This window comes from Agelaius phoeniceus, chromosome 5, assembly GCF_051311805.1.
Source record: "Agelaius phoeniceus isolate bAgePho1 chromosome 5, bAgePho1.hap1, whole genome shotgun sequence".
In the NCBI taxonomy this organism is placed as follows: Eukaryota; Metazoa; Chordata; class Aves; order Passeriformes; family Icteridae; genus Agelaius; species Agelaius phoeniceus.
The window spans coordinates 15,814,147-15,834,488 of NC_135269.1; the positions used below are offsets into that span (position 1 = coordinate 15,814,147).

Sequence of the window (20,342 nt, forward strand, 5' to 3'; positions counted from 1 at the left end):
ATGATCCTCTCCTGGCCCCTGCTGGATTCCTGGAGCAGGGATTCTTTCCCTCCTTCCTCTGCCCCCTTTTCAGGCTTTGTCCCACAGCTTTTGTTCCCAATCCTTGGATCCTTTCCTCTCTCCAGGAGCTCCCAGCGGTTCCACACCCTCTTTTCTCCCATCCTGATCATTTCTCCAGGAATGGATCTGTGCATTTCAATTCCCTTTTCCTTCCTCCAACAATTCCCACCAGTCCAGACCTAAAGCTGACACAAGGAATGCTGGGTGGGAGTGCCCACAAAATCCAAATCCAGACCTTGCCGTCCCTAAACCAGCAACTCCAAACACAATCCTGGAAAATTTGCATTAATTCAAACCTAACATTTAGGACACACCAAATACTTCAAAAGGCCCAAGAAACATCCTCTTGCCTTCAGCTCCCAGGAGGGTTTTTGCTTTCAACTCCCATGGATTTGGGGATCAAGGGATTTCCCTGCAAAAACCTGTGCAGTGCACATTGGAATGCCCAATCCTGTGAATCCAAGGAGTGTTAAAAACTTAGTCCAACCTGGGCCACCATAAATTTGTGCCAAATATCCCCAAACCCTTGGGTTAACAGAATCGTCTGTACTGCATTCTTAGTGTGGAAAGCCAGGAATTACTTTATTATCCTACCTCCTTTTTAATGAGTTGTATCAATTAGTCATCAGCAGGGACCACTTTTAGCCAGCTTCAGTTAAGTTTCAGATTTCTTGTTGTTTTGATCATGAAATAGCTAACACCTTAAGTTTGGCAAATTAAACCTGAAATTTTTAAATGAACAGATCCTGAGGGAACTGGTGATTGGCTATCTTGGATCTTATGGCCCTTCAAGGAGATGTTAGATTTACCCACTGATTTCGGTGTCAAGGGAAACTCCAAGTTAAGAATAATCAAAATATGAACCAGTTCTCATGAAACTCAGCTTTTCAAAACTTTATTCAGGATAAAAAAGGATGAGAATGACCTTGGCAAATACAATAAAGAAAAAAAAAAATCTATGCATATCCCACAGTGATACAGACCATCAGCAAGACCACTTCTCTCATATTTCTGCTTTTTGCCTTCCAAGAAAAGGACTAAAACTTGAAAAATTGAGTAGTATTTCAACTTTGGAGCATAGTATTAAAGAACAAGTTTCAGAAACACACATCAAAAAATTCAAGACTTGAGGCAAATGTCAAATTAATAAAATTAATAACAGTATTATCTAGTTGAGGTTCCTTAAATTACCTGTAGTATCTTTGCTTTTTAATTCTTGCTGAAAAATGAACCTTTTAAATACACAGTACCCACCTGTTGTAGTGGCACAAAAGAAAACACAGTGAGCTATAACCTTGAACCCCTACCCAGTCTTTAAAAAATTGCTATTGTACATTGCCACCTGTAGCTACCTCAGCACCCACAGTACTTCACACATGACTAAATACCCTTCCAGTCACTCTGATGTCATCACCAGAACAAGGTTTTTAGCTCCCTAGACTCCTTGCAGGACACCTCTAACCTCAGCAGCATCTCTGCTGGTCAGAAGCAGAAGGTTGGGCAGACAAGATGCCTGCAGTGTCCTAAAAACTAGGTAAAAGGCTGCTGTAAAAAAAGGACATTAAAAATAAGAATTGAAGCTGTAGTAAACAGCTTCAAGGAAACAGTTTTAGACTCAGTGAGACACTTGAATTTGCTGTCAGTTTGGTGATTTAAGGCTGTTCCCATGCATCCTTCCCAAGCAAACGCTGGGGAGCTTTGCCTGATTGAGACACGGAGGCGATCGGGTGCTACTGCACCCAGAGCAGGGCTGCCTGCCAAAACACCCTGACAATGAAACCTGGGCTCTCTTCAGCCCAAATCCACCTCTGGGAAACAATTAACCAGAAAATCTCATCCAGTTTTCACCCAGCATTTTCTTTCACTGCACAGGGCATGCAGAAGAACTGCTTTTGTACTCCTATGCCATCGCCCAGTACTTAGGAGTAAATACAAAATTAATAATTTTTTTTTCAGTATCCCACACATCATCAAGCAAAAAAATTCAAGGTACTTGTGGAACAGTACCCAAAGCCACCTTCTGTAGTTTCTTTCATTGCCCAGGGATGAGAACTGTGACCAGATGGAAAAGTGTTTGCACTTAAGAGAGTCTATTCCAAAATACAAAGGAAACCAATTTTTTATCACTGCCTACCTCTCTGTTTTGATTACGAGGCAGCTGCAACACCTTCAGCCATAAATGTTCATTGGCATCCTTCAACTCAACAAGCATCTTTAAACTGATGTTGCAAAGGTTATGAGTACAAGGCAAACACTCCTGGCCCTCAGAGCTCTGTAAGGATTACAATTTGGCATAAGCAAGGTGAATAATCCAACACTTGTCATTGTTTTCATAGTTCATACTGAATAAAATCCTGGGTATGCACAGTGTTAGGAAGTAGGATATTACTGCCACTTTATTACAGCACTAAGAAAAAGCATAAGTGAGTGTGTGCTGCCCTGAGCAGCTGCACTGTCCTCCCTGGACATGGAGCACACAACACAGAGCACGAGGCATCATCACCTCTCCACACACAGGTTTAGCACAGTTACGTGTCTTACTTGCCAGAGAGTAAGCATTTCAAAATATGAAGCACTTCAAAATATGAAGCATTTTTAATATAAATGTATTTTCCCAGCACTGTGCATCAGCCACCTCTGTAACTTTGTCCTGTTCCCCATTAAGTTTTTTTTCTTTTCCCTTCCCTTCTACACAAGATCCCTGAATGACAGTCATGTTTAGAAGGAGAACCTCATGTCCTTGGCATAGCCCAGTTTGTCCAGGTTGGGAATGCAAGCATACTGGATCATTGGAGGAGGTCCACACATGAGGATCAGAACATCATTCTGAGGTGGGGGCAGGTGGTCTCTGATCATCTCTTGGTTCACAAATCCTTGGCTGTAATCCCAATCTGTTAAAAGAAAATGAAAGTAGGGGAAGGGGAATGAGGTAAAAAGGAGGAAAAGAGAGATACAAGTTACTTTAGAAAGGAGAAATCCTGCTGATGAAGTTGTTCCCAGTTGGAACACTTACAGTGAGAGTCAGTTTTACTGGGATTCAGGTTAACCATCACATGCCCAGCCCGGGATACAGAACAAACCTGTGCTGCTGCTGACCCAAACTTTTGGGTACCATAAGACTGACACATTTTTTTATCCCAGTTTTGGTCAGGCTTCACTTATGACAATGAAAGTCTGCAGAACAGTCTTGAGGAGGTCCAAGGAGGAACTCTTATCCCAACTGGTAAGATCAGGTCACGATTTCCCCAAAGAAGGAATGGCAATCAGAAATTCCAAGAGAACACTGATTGCAGTGGATGACACAACAGAAACAGAGCCTTCCCTCGAGATACCAGAGGTGTATTCTTGGTCACAAGGAAGAGGAAGTACATATGGCTTTTCCTTCTCTGCCCCAAACTCCCACTGAATATGAGTGTGAATTTGATGTGGGTGGGCATAACAAGGAATGGTAAGGAAGGAAAGCCACAAGGAACGGCACTGTTTAGCCTTCTCTTCCTCAAGCTTGTTCACCAAGCTTAGGCAGGGATCTGTGCCCATGAGCTCCACAGTGCCTCTGGCACTGCAGCTGCCTCAGAGCAGGCTCCAAACACAAGGATAACACATTGTATTTATGTCTGTGGGGAAGGAGAAAAGGTCACCCTCCACAGAGGACAGTGGTAAATCTGCAGGTGTAGCCATGGGAGGAACACTGCACTACCACTGGCCTGAGGTGAGCTTTGGAAACCCTTCTCTGCTCACACCAGAGCCTGTGTGCATCCCTGTGTGGAGAATGAGGCTGCTCAGACATTCACTAAGCAATGAATGCACTAAGAAATGAATCATGGAGCCCAGAAATACACCCATGACACAGCATGTCTCCTGTAAAGCACACTGATGCTCCTGAGTCTCACAAGCAGTGGCACTCCAGGTCTTACTTTCAGGCGCCGTGTCCAGCGTGTACCAGCACTTGAAGCGAGCGGGATTCTGCGCCTGGATCTCATCGAGCTCGGAACGTAACAGGATATCCTTCTCAGTCTGCAGGACAGGAAAACAGTGATCACACCCTGCATGTGAGTGCAGCCCTCACATGGCCACATAGCAGCAGCTACTGCACAGCCCTGAGAGATGGAAGAGATGGTTCAACTCCATTTCAAAGGCTGAAGAGGCCAAACCCAAGTTATTCCCATGCCTAGCCTATGGCAGAGCTAATAGAAGGCTCATAACTTTCCAAACCCTGACCATGCAATGCCTTCCCTCTAAAAATAAAACAAAGCAGAGCCATCACTTAATCAGGGAATCAGAAAAATAAAGCCCCTTTTAGCGCTATCACATCATAAAACTAATCATGACTGCACAGAAATATCTCCCTGCCCCTTCATACTCTGCCATCCAGACATGGAAATGCCAGTTTTTTCACCTTCATCAATTCAAGTATATTCAGCATTGCCATATGGAGACTGCTTGGCTTTTAAAAAGCATGTGGAATGAACAACCAAAAGGGTATCAAGTTCTGGTTGGAACAATAAACATTACTCAGGGTATCAAGTTTGGCTCCTCCCTGATGCAGCATCACTGAAGGCCAAAGGAAAGCCTTATTTCCCTCAGAGCAGCTGCAGTCTGGGCAGGAAGGAAAAGGGCAGGGACTGAAAGTGCTGCCATCCCCTGCAGCTATAGTATTTGGCACAGAGGTCACCACTAAGTCCATAACTGTGGGGATAAGGAGGAATGTGCAGCAGCTATTACAGAGAAGGTGCTATTCCTGGATCTGCAGCTGTGAGTGCTCCAGAAAAACTTCTACTGGCTCTGGCCAACTCAAAGTGTGCCAGCCAGAAGCACAGTAGGAGCCCATGTACCTTGTTTTAAACACTTTAAAATATTTTTAAAAACTGCTTCCTATTTGTGGAATTACTGGGTGCAAGGACTCTTTAAAGCCAGGGACTGATGTTTCCGTAGGTAACAGGGAGGGAACTGTTCCCCAGGCTCTCCCTCCCAGCTGCAGTGGGCTTCCCATGCAACTAAAGCAGCTCCAGCCCTGTGATAGCCATTCTGAATCATTCCCAGCAAATCCTGGCCCTCCTGCCCTGATACCACTGCACTTTATGCCAAATCCAAGGGCTCCAGCCAGCAGCAGAGAGCCCCGGCAGGGCTCCTCAGAACAGGGAATCTCAGCACTTGGATCGTAGCTCCTGGGCAGAACCACCTCAGGCTATAACTTGGCTATCACAGAACTGCCTGGGCTGGAAGGGACCATCCAGTTCCACTCTCCAGCTTGCTCAGAGCCCCATCCAGCCTGGCCTTGGACACTGCCAGGGATCCAGGGGCAGCCACAGACAGCTTCTCTGAGCAACCTATGCCAGAGCCTCATAGGGAACAATTTCTGCCTCATATCCAATCTAAATCTGCTCTCTGTCAGTGTGAAGCCATTCCCCCTTGTCCTGTCACTCCAGGCCCTTATCAAGAGTCCCTCTCCATCTTTCCTGTAGGCATAAAAATGGCACAAATGAATAAGCACACACTGAATATGAGAAGAAAAATAGAGGAGATCCTAAAGAAGCTAAAACCCACAAGCATGAAGTGAAGCTCACCACAAATAATGACTCAATGCAAACACAAATATTAATTAGAGGGAGAAATTAAAAAGCAGAAAGAGTCACAGCAAAAGAACATCAGGCCAAGAAGGGGTACTGCCCAGCAGCACATCAACACTTGGCTTTTCCAAGAAATCTCTCTTGTAAGGATTCCATGGATGAGAGCTTCGCTCTGGCCAGCATGCAGGATGCCACACCTCAAAAAGCAGGAGAAGCAGTGAAAAACTGACAGAAGGGCTGGAAATAAAAGCAGACAGCCAAGAAGAATCATAACTCTGTAACTGAGGGAGCTGCTGGAGACCACAGTTAGTTTTAGCCTCACCCAAGATGTCCTCTGACAGAAAGATTCCACAGACAAACACTGCTGCAAAGCTGGGGAGTTGAAATTGCTGGAGGAGACAAATACCCACCCCTTTCATGTTTCCACTAAGAGAGACAGTTCTGAAAGTCTGCCCAAAACATTAACAACTTGCACAAAGGAATGCAGGGCTTTAACATTCATAAACTGGATTAGAAACAGAGCAATGAGTCACAGGAAGGCAAACATTAGCAATCCTTTCTGTAGTAATGCTAAACCCTCAATTTATCAATGTACTTTTATATGGGAGGCTTCCAACACTTCAGTTCACTTCTCCCCTCAGGGTTTGTACCTCTGTGATTTCATTTGCTGAGTGGAGTCCTGCCAGGTAAATAAAACACTACAAACAGAAAAAAAGGACAGAATTACCTGATTAGCAAACAGCAGCTGGCAAATGGTGGGGTCATCTTTGTCCTTTATGATTGCTCGAATGATCTGCAGCATAGGTGTTATCCCTGGGGGACAGAGGCAGGTCAGTGATGTGAGAATGGGGAGTAAAAGAAGGGATAAGTGGGAAAATGCAAGCAAATGCATCTAACAGCTGTCAGAAACCACAGATGAATCCTTACAGATACCTACCAGTGCCCCCTGCAATCATCCCCACGTACTTCACCGTCTTGGTAACTGGTTCAGCTTTCTTTTCTGGCCGAATAGCAAACTTGCCTGAAGAGAGAAAGAGATGGAAAACACTGAGGCAAGCAGGAAACACCTCCTGTTACCCCTTTCCAGCATATCTTGCTAAATTGACTTCATTTCAGCCCTGCCACCCTTCCTTCCCAGAGAAGGGAAAAGGTGAAGATGTCCTGAATTAGAGCAATCCTGAAAGGTGGTTTTAAGACATGAGGTGGTACCATCAGACACTGACAGGGGTTACGACTTACCCCTGATCACAGCCTACATACACACCACCTGTATTTCAATTTGCTCACATCCCACACCCCCCAGTGACATTCACAAGCCCAGATTCTGGAAACAGCTCTACACAAAGGAATTCATCTGCTCAGAGAGTTTATTTTCCCTGAGCAGATTATTTTAAAGAAAAACATAAAGCATGTACCATAGCTTTGGTTTTTTGTTTGTTTGTTTAATTTTTCTCTTTTTGAGCCAAACACAGAGAGTCTGAAACTTCCCAAAGTGTTGGGCTGTATTCACAGCTCTCTTCATCCCGAATGACATGAATGCTACATACAAAGCTCTGGAAAACCACGTGTCAGAGTTCTGCTTCACACAAAACTACTAGAAGGTTTTTGTGACACATTAGTGACTGCATTATACTAACAGAAGATATTTCACATTGACATAAAAGCAATGCCTACTCAAAGTTCATTTTTACTTGGGAAGTTAGCAGTGGACAGTGCAAATACCCAGTGTTTTTGTCAGTGTATAAACTATGCCTATATAAGCATGGAAAAAACCCATCCCTTACTTGAGAACAGCATCAATAAAAAGCACTTCTATAGTAATAAGACATTTTTCCTGTACTGTTTACTCTGGGTAAATTCTATATTCCAAACCAGCCTTGCCTTTTCCTTTGTACACAAGGAGGCCACTTGGTCCTCTGAAGTCAATGGTGTCCCCTATTTTCAGGCTGTCCAAGTATTGAGACATCTTCCCCCCATCAGGAAACTTGGGATGGACACCTCTGAAGTAGACCTGTCAAAAACAGTAACAAAGCAATTCAGTCTCACAGCTCAGAAAAGAGTACTTGCCCTTCAAATTTTTATGTACAAATACTCTTCATGCAAAGAACACAATTACTCCATAAAGAAATGCAATGTCTGATTGACAAAAGATCAAAATGCCACTCCTGCCCCAATTTTTGGACAGAGACAGTGATTTCTCCACTGTAGGTCTGCAACACAGAAAATATTGATAAAAATCAACACAATTTACACCCAAGTTTAAAAGGGGCTAGAAAAATAAAGAAAAAAACCAAAACACTGTGATTCCAAAGACCAAAACTCTAAGAGAAAATCCAGTGCAGATATTAATATTTTAAATTCCTAACAGCTTTAAATGATAGGCAGTCAAGCTACCAAGAGGAAAAACAAAAGTGCATTATCACAAGAGCTAAAATCACATTCTTACCAATTAAATCAATCATTCCCACTGCCTGGAACAGTAATGATAATGATCATCACTCTCAGTGATCATAATTACCAAATTCCATTAGCTTCAGAAGCAGCTGCCCTTTCAGGCAAGGTTAACTCCTTATTCCAGAAGGATTAAAAAGCATATGAACATCTGCAGGTCTACACAGAGGGTGCAAATGATGCAGCATCTCATGAGACACCCTCACTTAAAGAAGTGCCTGCAGAATGCCATGTGGACTTTTAGGTACTGGCACATTCCTAAAGAGAAGCCAGCACACCAAACTTCACATGAAGGCACTGCAAAGGTGGTTCAGAAGTTGCCCAGCCTGGGAACAGAGCGTGACATCTCACCTTGACAACAAGATCCACAAAGCCCTTGTCATCATCACTGGAAACTGGAGTGTAAGGTCTGACAACCAGAGCTCCATCAATCCGTGCAGACAGGTAGATGTGCTGCCCTATTGCAGGGAAAAAAACCCAAAAACTAATTTTCTTTCAAAAGATTTTTCTTTCAGTGGATGTGCTGAAATGCAGCCTCAAAGCTCTAACTACCTTATTTTGGGGCATCACGTCTTCCTTTCTTATTTTCCTGACACTGCCACACCTTGCCAGAGTTGTTAGCCATGCACAGATCTACCTGGAAGCACAGACAACTCCACTGCTAATTCTGTGTGTCAATCATAACTTCATGCATTTACATTTACCAAAGCCTGAACTGTACCCCAGATCTTTCAAAAGATGCGATTTGTCTCTCCTGTACAGGCAAATAAAAGGGACACAGGAGGAGAGAACTGTCAAATGCTGTTCACACATCTTTATTAATGTATTAGCTGTAAACTGCCACAGTTTAGTTAAAACTGAGTTTGTAACTGTTCTTGCTTTGACCACAGATCCCTCACATCCTCCAGGAGCTCTCCAGCTGCCTTTGCTGAGGCTGCCTAGACACAAAGCACTTTTCTAACCCTGCTATTCCTTCAGCTTAACATGTGAATGCAGCAATCACGTTTCCATCTGTCACACATCCTCTGAGCTCTCTACAGCAGTTTCTCTTCTCAATGTCTACATATTTTTTCCTGAAAAAAGCAAGAAAATAACTAACTTCTATGGAAGGTTTTCCTATAAAATTTCCGCTATTCTGAAGACACCCAAGTGAAGATTACCCAGGAGGGGAAGGAGAGGTTTTGAATTTTGGGGTTTTTTTCACTATTAGGTCAACAGAACAAAGCATCTCCAATGATGGCACAGCTCCTCTGCCTGTTATGGGAACACAACAAAGGGGATTTTTACCAGGAACTGGTTTGCAAATGCTCATAATGACCATATTACATTAGCTCCAGAAACAGCTGACCCTTCAGGCATGCTTACTTCCTTACTTTAGAAGGATTACAAAGTGCTAGGTGAGGGAAGATGTGCTGCCTGGTGACTTGGGGAATAAGCAACCATAACTCACCTGAAGCTGTACATGGACATCATATTCCACTAACCCTCCCAGCAGAGCCTACAGACATCTTGCTAGGGCACACCTGGAGGGAGCTGCAGCAGGGAGCTCCTGTTCCTTCTCTAGGGCAGAAGTGGCTGCAGACACAGACCACAGAGCCCTGGTGACCCCTGCAGACTGTCAGCCTGGACAGTGGGGCTGCTGCTGGGGCACACCTCACAAGAACTGCTACAAAGCAGAAAAGGTGCCCCTCCCAGAGAGAAAATGTGCCTTTTGCCCTCACCTGTTAGAGCTTTACCCCACCCTGACAGGACATAAGTTGGTAGCCTCTGCACGGGGCCACATACAACCCTCTCCCTCAGAAAGCTCAGAACGAAGCTTTCAGTGGTTTTGGTGATAAAAGGCAAAAGCTGGTGCTGGACTAAACAGCATCTGCCACCCAACTGCAGCTCTGCTGCTGCCAGCTGCTTTTCCATCTTCTGCAGCTTTCAGCTCTCTCTGCTTCCCAAGTCTCACCCTGCAAACCACTCCTCAGTGATCATTTTGGGCAAGCCAGGGAAAGGAGATTTGCATTCATGGCTATTAAAAAGATCAAGAGATTTTTAACACCCCAAAGAAGAAGGAACTCAACACCTGGAAAAGGTGCTGACAACAACCACAAAGCACAGGAGCTATGGATCACTGCAGCAGCTTGTTAAAGCAGAAGTCCTATTAAACACAAGTCACAATTATGCTCTTTATACAAGTAGGAGGAAACAATGGCACTAAGCTGTTATGGAAGGCACCACACCACGTGGCAGGGCCTTTGGAAACAGCTACCCCTGGGTGATTCAAAACTTCCACGAAATTCAGAAGTGAGTAGATCATCTGGTAAACCACATGTGTTAGAGGAGAAGTGGATGAGAGTGGAGCCCCAGGGCATGGAAAGGGACTGCAGGGATTCAGCCCCACAGGAATAACACATGCTGGAAAGCTGAGATTGGAAAAGTACAAGTGAAGACCTGTGTTTGTTCCTTCACTCTCCACAGAAACAAGCTGGATGCTCACTCACACTGCACTTCAGAGCCTGCAGATTACTCACAGCACAAGGATAATCTTGCAGAGCTCTCAGTAACAGACACATGAACAGTATTCCAAATACAAAACATAGGGAAAAAACCCTACAAAATCTCTTATAATGTAATTAATGCACACAACACTTGGATTAATCATAGGGAACATACCTAGAGGGAGACCCAGAATGTGCTCCATGGAAGGGAGAGCAAATCGAAATCTCCTTGTGTCATGACTAACTTCCTGAAAAAGGAAAATCAGAACAGTCAGCTCTGCTGTTGGGATTTAATGTTTGTGATTTCAATTCTAAAACAAGACAAGTCTGGCATCCTGCAGGATTAAGAATTAATGACACTTAATGATACCTGTGTGCAGATTAAGACTAAATGATAACTTTCCAAATATTATGGACATTTACACTGCCTTCTGTGAGAAAGCCACAAGATATAAATTAATTAGCTCTTCAATTCTCATTTCAAGTTTAAATGTGCAGGAGTTCAAGGCCAAAGTACTCTGATTCTCATCTCTCAAATTCAGATGAATTAATCATTTCAATGGAAGTAGCAACCTGGTTCCTTTTGCTATGGTAAGGTCCTTGAAGTATTTTCCCTGTAAAAATTGACTTAATCAGTAAATAAAATTGAAAAGAACACTGTGTTTAGATATGAACAAAATTATGACAATATATCCAGTCCTGCTGGGATAATTATTCTAATCTTTACTAGGAAAGTCACACCTTTAATAAAATTTTGGCAATAAGTATCTGAACACTATTTCATATATTATGTAAATTTTAGGTTTCAAAAATCAGGTCATATTCATAGGAATGGAAAACACAGCAAAAATGAAAAAGAAAGAAAGAAACATCATACAGCTTAATGCCTCATCCAGTGACTTTCTGTTTTTAAGGGTTTTGTAACCCTTATTTTGTTTGATTAACTGTTTTTAAAGTAACAAATAGAGACAAATTTGTTCTTCACAGTTTGTCTCATCCTCCCTTGCTATGGTAAGACTGATGAAATTTTCCTCACAGTACCTCATTTTAAGGCAAATCATGAAGGAAGAAAGGAATTGATTTGCAGTCTCAGAAGGGCTTCTCTGTACTTATGTCTAATCAGGAGCAGTAACTGCCACTGAAAATTCCTTTAGAAAGACAACTAATGTAGACTTAACACTGCTGCTGTTTCTGTACAGAAATTTCAGCACTGTATGGAAATCACTGGCTTTTGCCAATAATGCTGCATTTTTATCATGCTGTCTTTAATGGTATGCAGAAAGAACAAAGCTCTGAATTCCCACTGAATCACCTCACCAATTAAAGTCGAGAGAGTTTAGCTGAAGGTGAATAACACAGGTATTTTGGTGCATCATGAGGCAATTGTGAGAAACTAGGAGGCTCAGGGAATCCCCAACACCAAGATCAGCATGCCTGTGCCTCTTTCTGTCACACAACCAGGACACTGAGCCTGTCACCCTGCAAGGTGTCATCAAGGCTGGATTACAGACAGCCTTGGAGCAGGATCCACTTCCAGCACGAGGTCACTCCCCTTTGGCACTGCCCTGAGCACCTGGAAGCCCTTGGCCACACACTTCTGTCTCAAGCTGCAGTGCCCAGGAGTTTTCCACCCTTGCCAAATTCAAAGTTGAAGAAGAGTTTTTGCAGGCTGGTGCTTTGCAGAAGCCACTGAAAGGCAACAAATTAATTATGCACACCATTATAAAACCAACCAGCCAAACTGAAGTTGTTGGCTTTTTTAAGGGATGAACTAAATCAGCACACCTAACTATATTATAAAAGATTTCTCCTATGCTATGCACTAGGAAGCAGCCTTAAGACTCCTATTTCTCTGTTTGAGAGACAGGTGTGGCAGACTCAATTTGGAAACATCACACAATCATAGAAAGATTTGGGTGGAAGGGACATTAAAGATCACCCAGTTTATCCCCCCTGCCATGGGCATGGACACCTCCCACTATCCCAGCCTGCTCAGAGTCCCATCCAGCCTGGTCTTGGACCAGGGATCCAGGGGCAGCCACATCTTCTCTAGGCACCTCACCTAGGGCCTCACCACCCTCACAGGGAGGAATTTCTCCCTCATATCCAATCTAAACCTGCTCTCTGTCAGTGTGAAGCCATTCCCCCCTTGTCCTGTCACTCCAGGCCCTTGTCAAGAGTCTCTCTCCATCTTTCCTGTGGGCTCCCTTCAGGCGCTGCAAGGCCACAGTGAGGTCACCCCAAAGCCTTCTCTTCTCCAGGCTGAACAATCCCAATTCCCTCAGCCTTTCCTGACCTCATAAGAAGTAGGGAGCCTATAATAACAGTGTGGTTGCAGCACACCTAGGAAACAAATTCAGCAATGCAGCCCAGCCCAAGCCACAGGGAAGCTCTCAGTTCCCACAAACCCAGGACTCAAAATGACAGTATTTTTTTTTGTTTCCTTTGACAAAGTCAAAGCCAACCTACCAGTGCACCCTCTAAACCTCAAACAAAGCTCTGTTCCAGTCCAAAGTCTTCTGATAAATTTCTGAATAGCTCATAGCCTTAAAAAGTCAACACTAAAAATATCCTCAGGTGTGACTTTACACCTGAGAAGCCAAGATATCTCTCTCATGCTTTTGATAGTGGGTTTATCCAATAGAAACCTAGACTTTTCAACTTTGGGGGCTTTGGCTCACTTCCCACAAGCTCAGTTACCAATTTCTGATGGCAAGATCCACCCCTGAAAGCATCATGACCTTCCTCTAGTATCCCACTTGAGCAAGCATTTAATTTTGTACCTTTACTTTTAACAGAGAGTAGAGAAGCTGAGACAGCTTGGGTACTGTCAGGACTGCATGACTTAAACACCTTTCTTCCTGGAAAACACTACAGTATACCAATCCAGTAACAGGAACCAGCATCAGCATAGTTCTGGCAGCTGCTGTTGAATGCCACTGACCATGAAAAAGCTGCCTGCTCTGCCCGACAGCAGGACTTGTGTCCCTTAGCCCAGTCAGTGGTGCACAGTTTGGGAATTTCTGCTGACACACGTCACTGAGAGTTTGATCATTTACAAGCAGCATTCTCCACTCTAAGCTGTTTGGAAACAAGCTGCTTGCAGAACTGCAAGTTACACCACACAAAGAGCTTTTATAAAGAAGTCGTTTCCTCAAGACAAAACTGTCCACCCTGTTGGGACATCACCCAAGGCTTCAGAAGCCATAAGCATTTCACAGGGCCCATGGAGAGGTCATGCTCAGCACTGCACATGCACCTACCTCCTTATCAATCAGCCTCAGTGCATACTTCACTTCTGGGTCCTTGAGGGTAATTGCAGGCTGGGGATTCCTGAAGAGCCTCATGAAGGTGGTGTAGATCAGCCATATTGGGTATGTCACAACCTGACGCAACTGCAGCAGCACAGAAACAGTGTCAGACATGTGTGCAGAATGAGTTATTTGGGTGACAGGGAATAGGGTGCTATGCCATGGCACTCTAACCACCAAAAAGTTTATTTGAGCAGGAAGAGGAAGCATTATTTAAAAAAAAAAAAAAAAATCCCAAACCCACAGATTTGCTTTATGAAGACCTAGCATCACTCCTGTGTTGAGGCACTTGCAGACCAGCACAGGGCTGGCAGCTGGACACAAAGTGAGGCTGTCACAGCTCCATATCCCCAGGTGCCCTGACAGGGAGGCTGAATCCCCATCTCCAGTAGGCACATAGACACATGCATCACACGTATCCAAATACACACAGAACACCCTGAGTTGAGAGGGGCCCATCAGGATCATCCAGTCCAATTCCACACAGGACACCCCAACAATCCCTGAGAACGCTGTCCAAATGTTCCTTGTGCTCTGCCAGGCTTGGAGCCGTGACGATTCCCTGGGGAGCTCCAGCGCCCAACCATTCTTTGGGGGAAGAACCTTTTCCTAATATCCAGCCTAAACCTGTGGCAGACCACACTGATCAACACAGCCAGACACCCACAGACAGCCCTGACAGGCTCATCCTGTTCCTACCCCCAGCGATTGGGAATTCCATACACACACACCTGTACGATGTGGATCCCCCAGCAGCTGGCTTTGCCCTGGCAGAGTGTGCCCACTCTCCAGGCTCCCCAGCTGCTGCCATCTGGACACAGGGGCCACTGTTGCACAGACCCCATCACAGGCCACTCCACGTGCTGCAGACACCCCATAATTTGGGGTCTCACACATGAGCACAGACCCCATTCTCTCTCTGGCAGCTGAGCAGGGGGGCTTTGCCAGCCATGCCACGCTGCTGCTGGATGCTGGCACCATGCACACACCCTCCAGCTCAGAGTTTGGGTGCAGGCACTGGCATTTCCACCACCACAGAGCCATGCATGCAGAGCAGCAGCCCTTCCCTGGGAAAGCAGCTAAGCTGCAGGACACAGCCAAGGGACAGCCCTTCTTGTGCCTTTACCATCATTTCCCCCACCTCTGAAGCCCTATAAAACAGGAACAGATTATGCTCTGACTCCCCTCCACCCTCTTCACATTGGGGCAGGAGAATAAGCTGCACAACTACTTAAAAAAATCCTCTCTGACTCAGTGATTTATTATTAAACACTTCAACAGAGGAGAGGGGAAAAGCATGACTATAGCAAAAATAGAAAAAATGAGCTCAAAGTTCTACCTGCTTAGCTTTCACTTTCATTTTATTTTAAAGGGACCTGAACAATATTTTAGAATAGCATTTGTGCAACTGTGGCAGTCCCTCAGGAGGCTATAAAAACTTCCTGCATTATTAATAATAAAACTGTGTAACAGCATAAATTCTCTCGTCCTAAGGTGCTGCTGTGCAGGTTTAAAATGTATCATCACTGTGTACAGCCTGAGGGGACACCATGCCATACACACACTGCAGTTTTCACTTCTATTTAGGAATACTGAAATAGCTCCATAAAGGTTGTTTCTGAAGAAGCTGAAGTTTACAGGAAAATTATTCCTTGACTCTCATGGATCCATCAGATTACTGCAGCCCTGGGAAGAAATTTTGGTATTGAGTCACAAAAAAGGGCAGAAGGAGGGAAGCTGTTCAAGGTGACAGAGCAGCAAGTAAACTCCTTAATGAGAAATTAACAGGTGAGTGAGGTCTGGAGGCAACAGCAAGCTGACTTTGCAGCAGGTGTTTCAAATGAGACATTAATAAGTTAAAACAATTTTATTTCCAAATGTGGCTATCTCAAATGAACCAAAAAATAGAGCTGCTGTTATCAGGCAATGAGAAATAATTTTAACACAGCGCTAACCTTGTGGAAAGCAATTTGTTATTCATGGTCAATTAGTGCAAAAGTCTCATGGGATTTGGCCTGTAAAGACAGAGCACACCCCCTAATTCAGAAAGCTATTTTAGTCCCTTACTCAGATGTATCACCAGGTGGGCAGAAAAAAGGGGAAGAACTGAAGGCTGAATGCTTACAAAAAGCCATGCTTGCTAAGAAAAACATTCTCTGGGTTAAAAGTGGCCTATATACTCTCACCACAGGGCAGACCAAGATGTAAATGAAGAGAACTGCACAGCATCAGGTCTCCAGCAGCAGAGAGCAACAGGCTGACCACAAGGCCTGGGAATCACTAAATGGGGACCTCGTGACTCATCATTTCCAGCTGCACTAATCTTTGCAAACAGACAAGGCAGAATTAGTAACAGAGCAGGAATTTTTATTAATGGAAAAAGGGCTCTGTGCGATAACAAAGAGAAAAGCCATGGAGACTGCAGTGCCGGGCGTGGTGAGCACAGCACAGTCCAGCACACAGGCTCACAGCCCGACACCCCAGCACTGCCCTGCCCTACAAACACACAAACCAAACCCTGCTTGGGCATGAGACACGCTGTACCCTCGGCTTCACACACCCTGGTTCTGAAGGAATGGCAGCTAACAGATTCCTCTCATCTGTTTCACAAACCAACGAGAGGATAACGGGATTTCTTCACTTGTGCAGCTTTAGCCTCATCTCCCCTGTTCAGTGCACCTTACGAGCAGCTGCACCCAAACGAGCACATGCTGAATCCAGCTCCACCCAGCCCTCTCACAAACCCGAAGAGTGTTTGAGCACCAAAGCAAAGAACCGTAAGGGGCAGCTGAGCAAAGAGGGAAGCGATGCGTGCGGAGCTGACAGCGCTGCAGACCCGCTGCCCAGCAAGCACGGCCATAGACAGGATCGGGGATAGTTTGTGTTGGAAGCGACCTTAAAGATCATCTCGTTCCCACAGCGTGGGCAGAGACAGCTTCCACCATCCCGAGCAGCTCTGAGCCCCATCCAAGCTGGCCTTGGACACTGCCAGGGATGGGGCAGCCACAACTCCAGGTAATCGGTGCCAGGGCCTCGCCACGCTCACAGGGAAGAATTGCTTCCTCACAGCCACTCGAGACCTACAGTCTGAAATTATCCCGACGGGGAAAACACCGCAAACGTTCAGAGCCCCCAACAATAACAACAGGAACAATAACGAGAACAGATACCCGCGGGGCTGGGAGGGCAAAACGCCCCGGACAGGCAGCCGGCACAGGCACCAACACCGCCTGGGCGCGGCAGCCGCGGGACGGCCCCGGAGCCTCCGCAGCGCCGCGGGGCTCCCGGCACCGCGCAGCCCCCGGACAGCGGGGACACCCGGGGACACCGCCCCGCCCCGCCCCGAGGGCTGCGGGCGGGGCCGGGGCTGCGCAGGAAGGGACCCCGCTCCCGGCCGCCCCCCTGCACTCACCACGCTGAGCTGTGCCCCCATCGCTGCCCCGACACACCGCGGACACCGCCCCACTCCGCGATGAACCGCGCCGGGCCCGCCCCGCCCCGTGACGACATACACAGTGCGGGGCCACGCCCCTCTCGTGACGTCACGAACCGCGATTAACTGCTCATGTCTCGCCCCGTCCCGCCTGTGACGTCACGTCCGGCCCTACCCCGCCATGGCCGCGGGGCTGTCGCGGAGCCGTGTGAGGGCAGCGCGCCCCCAGTGCCCTCCTGCGCTTTAACTGCCTGAGTAATCACAGACTGCCGTGGGTTGGAGGGATTGTCCAGATAATCCAGTTCCAACCCCTCCTGCCATGGGCAGGAACACCTGCCACTATCCCAGCTTGCTCAGAGCCCCACCTGGCCTTGGACACCGCCAGGGATGCAGGGGCAGCCACATCTTCTCTGGGCACCCTGTGCCAGGGCCTCACCACCCTCACAGGGAACAATTTCTGCCCAATATTCAATCTAAACCTGCTCTCTGTCAGTGTGAAGCCATTCCCCCTTGTCCTGTCACTCCAGGCCCTTGTCAAGAGTCTCTCTCCATCTTTCCTCTGGCTCCCCCTTCAGGCACTGCAAGGCCACAGTGAGGTCGCCCCAAAACTTCTCCAGGTTGATTAATCCCAGTTCTCTTAGCTTTAAGGACTAATTAATGACAACGTTTATCCAAAAAGCACTGGAACTGACCTGTGCAGTAAGATACAGTTTCAGCCAGGCTCCCTTAAATATTGGTTTACACCAATGTGTGAAAATTAGTGACTAATAACCACATGTGTCTTTGTGTCTGTGCTAAACATGAAACACTTTAAATCTCTTTAATTAATATGTCTTCACATGTTATGTCCTCACAACATGCCTTCAATGATTCCTAGACAGTTTCTCCTTACAAAATCAAGAAAGGTGTACACTTGGCAGTCCTAAAAACAAAATAATAAGAAAAATGTCCTCCCTTATCCCCTAGGCTCACACAGAGGTGCTGAGCCCCTGTGTGCCCAAGCAGATATTTTCGTTCATCCTCGTGGTTTGCTGAGTGTGCAGCTGGCTCATCTGGCTGTGAGAACATAAGTCCATCATGATTAACTTATTAAACTTGGGAATTAGCTCTGAGAAGTGAAAGAATATTAACAGACCAACCTAATGCTAAGAAGGTTGTGCCTCAGTCCATGTATGCACATTTAGCTGCAAGGATGGAGTTATTTATTCCTGTTTTTTCTATGACAAGAGCATGCCTGGCTCTGTAATCCTCATCGTTTTCTCTTTCAGGATCACAGCTCCTCCACCAGAAACTCCCCAGTAAGTGCAGGGATTGTAACACCACTGGCTACAGAGAAGGACTCCAGGACCCAGAGGCTGAGGCTTAGGAAAAGGGAGATAACTGAGACAGGCACAGGGATCCTGGAATTTACTGTGAAAAAATCTGGCAGGAGAGGCTCCAACCTGAATATTAATATTTAAGGAAGGGTGGGGACCTCAGTGTACCCATGCCTGGCTTTCACTGTGCTCTGACCTGGCTGGCTTCCAAGTGACCAGCCCAGGCTGTGTCTCCACTGCTTTTCAGTGTGGGTCAGCTTGTGGGTCTTGGCAGCAATAGCCAAAGCTCCCATGGGAATATCCAGCATCCTCAGTGTCTCATAAACTTTCCTCTTTCCATGCAAAATGTGACCCAAAGCCCTGCTCTGCTTTTTCCTGGCAAAGGGCTGAGTGTGCTGGAGCTCTGCAGGGTGCTTGTTCCAGCTGGCAGCTTTTACTCAGTCTCCCTGAGTGAGCCTGTCCAGCCCTAACGTGCCCTTTGTGCTGGTGTGAGCCCTGCCTGCTTTGGTCTGGAAGCCTGTAAAACTCAGTGTTCTCACTCACACCTCTCTAGATTAATCAAAGAAGTATAAATAACTCTTTCTCCCCTCAGGGAAGTGTAAGAACCAGACTAGAAGTGACAAACCAACACTTATTCGTTGGCCACCGTGACCGGAAGAGTAAAATATTTAGGCCGGAAATGCCCAGAGATGCCTACATGCTTTAGAAACATGTTTCATTCCCAGGATATCCTTGATCCTTTACATTGGCAAAGGTCAGCAGCTGATGCTTGAGATGATGGTTTTGTCAGGCAGAACTTCTAGAAATTCTCTGCCCTCCTTTGGAAATGCTGGCTACGTGTGAGTGAGACAGCACCAAACACTCCCCCCATTCCCTTGGGACAGAAAAAGAGGAACAGAGCACAGAGGCAGCCTGGCCTCAACTCTTGCACAAAACCTACATCCGCTGCTCTGTGCAATGGGTTTGACAAAGCACTGGCTGGGCTATGCTGCAGAGGAAGCCAATATCTATAATAACACCCGTGGGGATACCAAGGCTGCTCTCTGCACACTCTCTTTTTCTGTATTAGATCCCGGAACAACCCAGATTCTGTGCTGATCTAATTTGCCTTTGATCAGTGTTTGGTTTCTGTTGGCAAACACACTCTTTCACTCTCCTCGGGATCTCTGCATTTTTCTTATATCAGTGTCCAAATCAAAAGACAGAAATTTTAAAAGACATACAAGTGCAGAGTTTGTTGTGAAATTGCTGGTGATGCTTCTGAGCTGTAATTTTATTAAAGATTAACTTAAAACCATTGAGTCCAGTGATGATGCTGCTTGTAAGTGAAAATTCCCTGGGCTCCCATCTGGGCTCTTTCCCCTCATGTGAGTAAAGAAGTTGCCTTTTTTATAGACAGAATATGCCCACTGGCTTTTGTATTTTAAATGAAAGCACAGAAGAAGATTTCCTGCATTCAGTTGATAAACTGGTGCAGTTGACAAATCCAGGACACTGGATTTTTGTCATTTACCTTGTTTACCCTGAACTGCAATAAATGCTAACCAAAGATGGTAAAAAATTTTCTGTTAAAATTAAAGATATTCAGTTTTGAGATACTTTAATTTCCCCTACCAGTGTCAGAAGGAAGCTTCACTTTTAAGTGTTTTAAGTGGGCTGCATGTCTTGTTCCCTATGCAATTTTGTGTGTCTTCACCATCAGGGGCTTTATTTAGCCC

At 45.7% G+C, this 20,342-nt stretch overlaps 1 protein-coding gene across 1 annotated transcript; it reads right to left on the bottom strand.

The window, feature by feature from the left end:
* Window positions 1–939: 939 nt before the first annotated feature.
* On the bottom strand, window positions 940–17,439 carry LOC129119298 (NADH-cytochrome b5 reductase 3). Its single transcript, XM_077178386.1, has 9 exons — window positions 17,288–17,439; window positions 13,828–13,959; window positions 10,740–10,812; window positions 8,430–8,536; window positions 7,504–7,638; window positions 6,565–6,643; window positions 6,355–6,440; window positions 3,975–4,074; window positions 940–2,951 (listed from the first exon to the last, which is right to left on the bottom strand). The coding sequence occupies exons 1-9, from the start codon at window positions 17,306–17,308 to the stop codon at window positions 2,779–2,781; spliced, it is 906 nt and encodes a 301-aa protein (XP_077034501.1). The 5' UTR covers window positions 17,309–17,439; the 3' UTR covers window positions 940–2,778.
* Between the last annotated feature and the right edge of the window lie 2,903 nt (window positions 17,440–20,342).

Bases quoted from the DNA above. Each gene is read 5' to 3' on its own strand.
- LOC129119298 (XM_077178386.1), bottom strand. From the start codon at position 17,308: ATGGGGGCACAGCTCAGCGTG. The intron at 10,813-13,827 runs GTAGGTGCATGT...TTCCTTTTTCAG, and splicing joins TGAGGCTGATTGATAAGGAG to GAAGTTAGTCATGACACAAG. The intron at 2,952-3,974 runs GTAAGACCTGGA...TTCTTTTAACAG, and splicing joins GCTGGACACGGCGCCTGAAA to ATTGGGATTACAGCCAAGGA.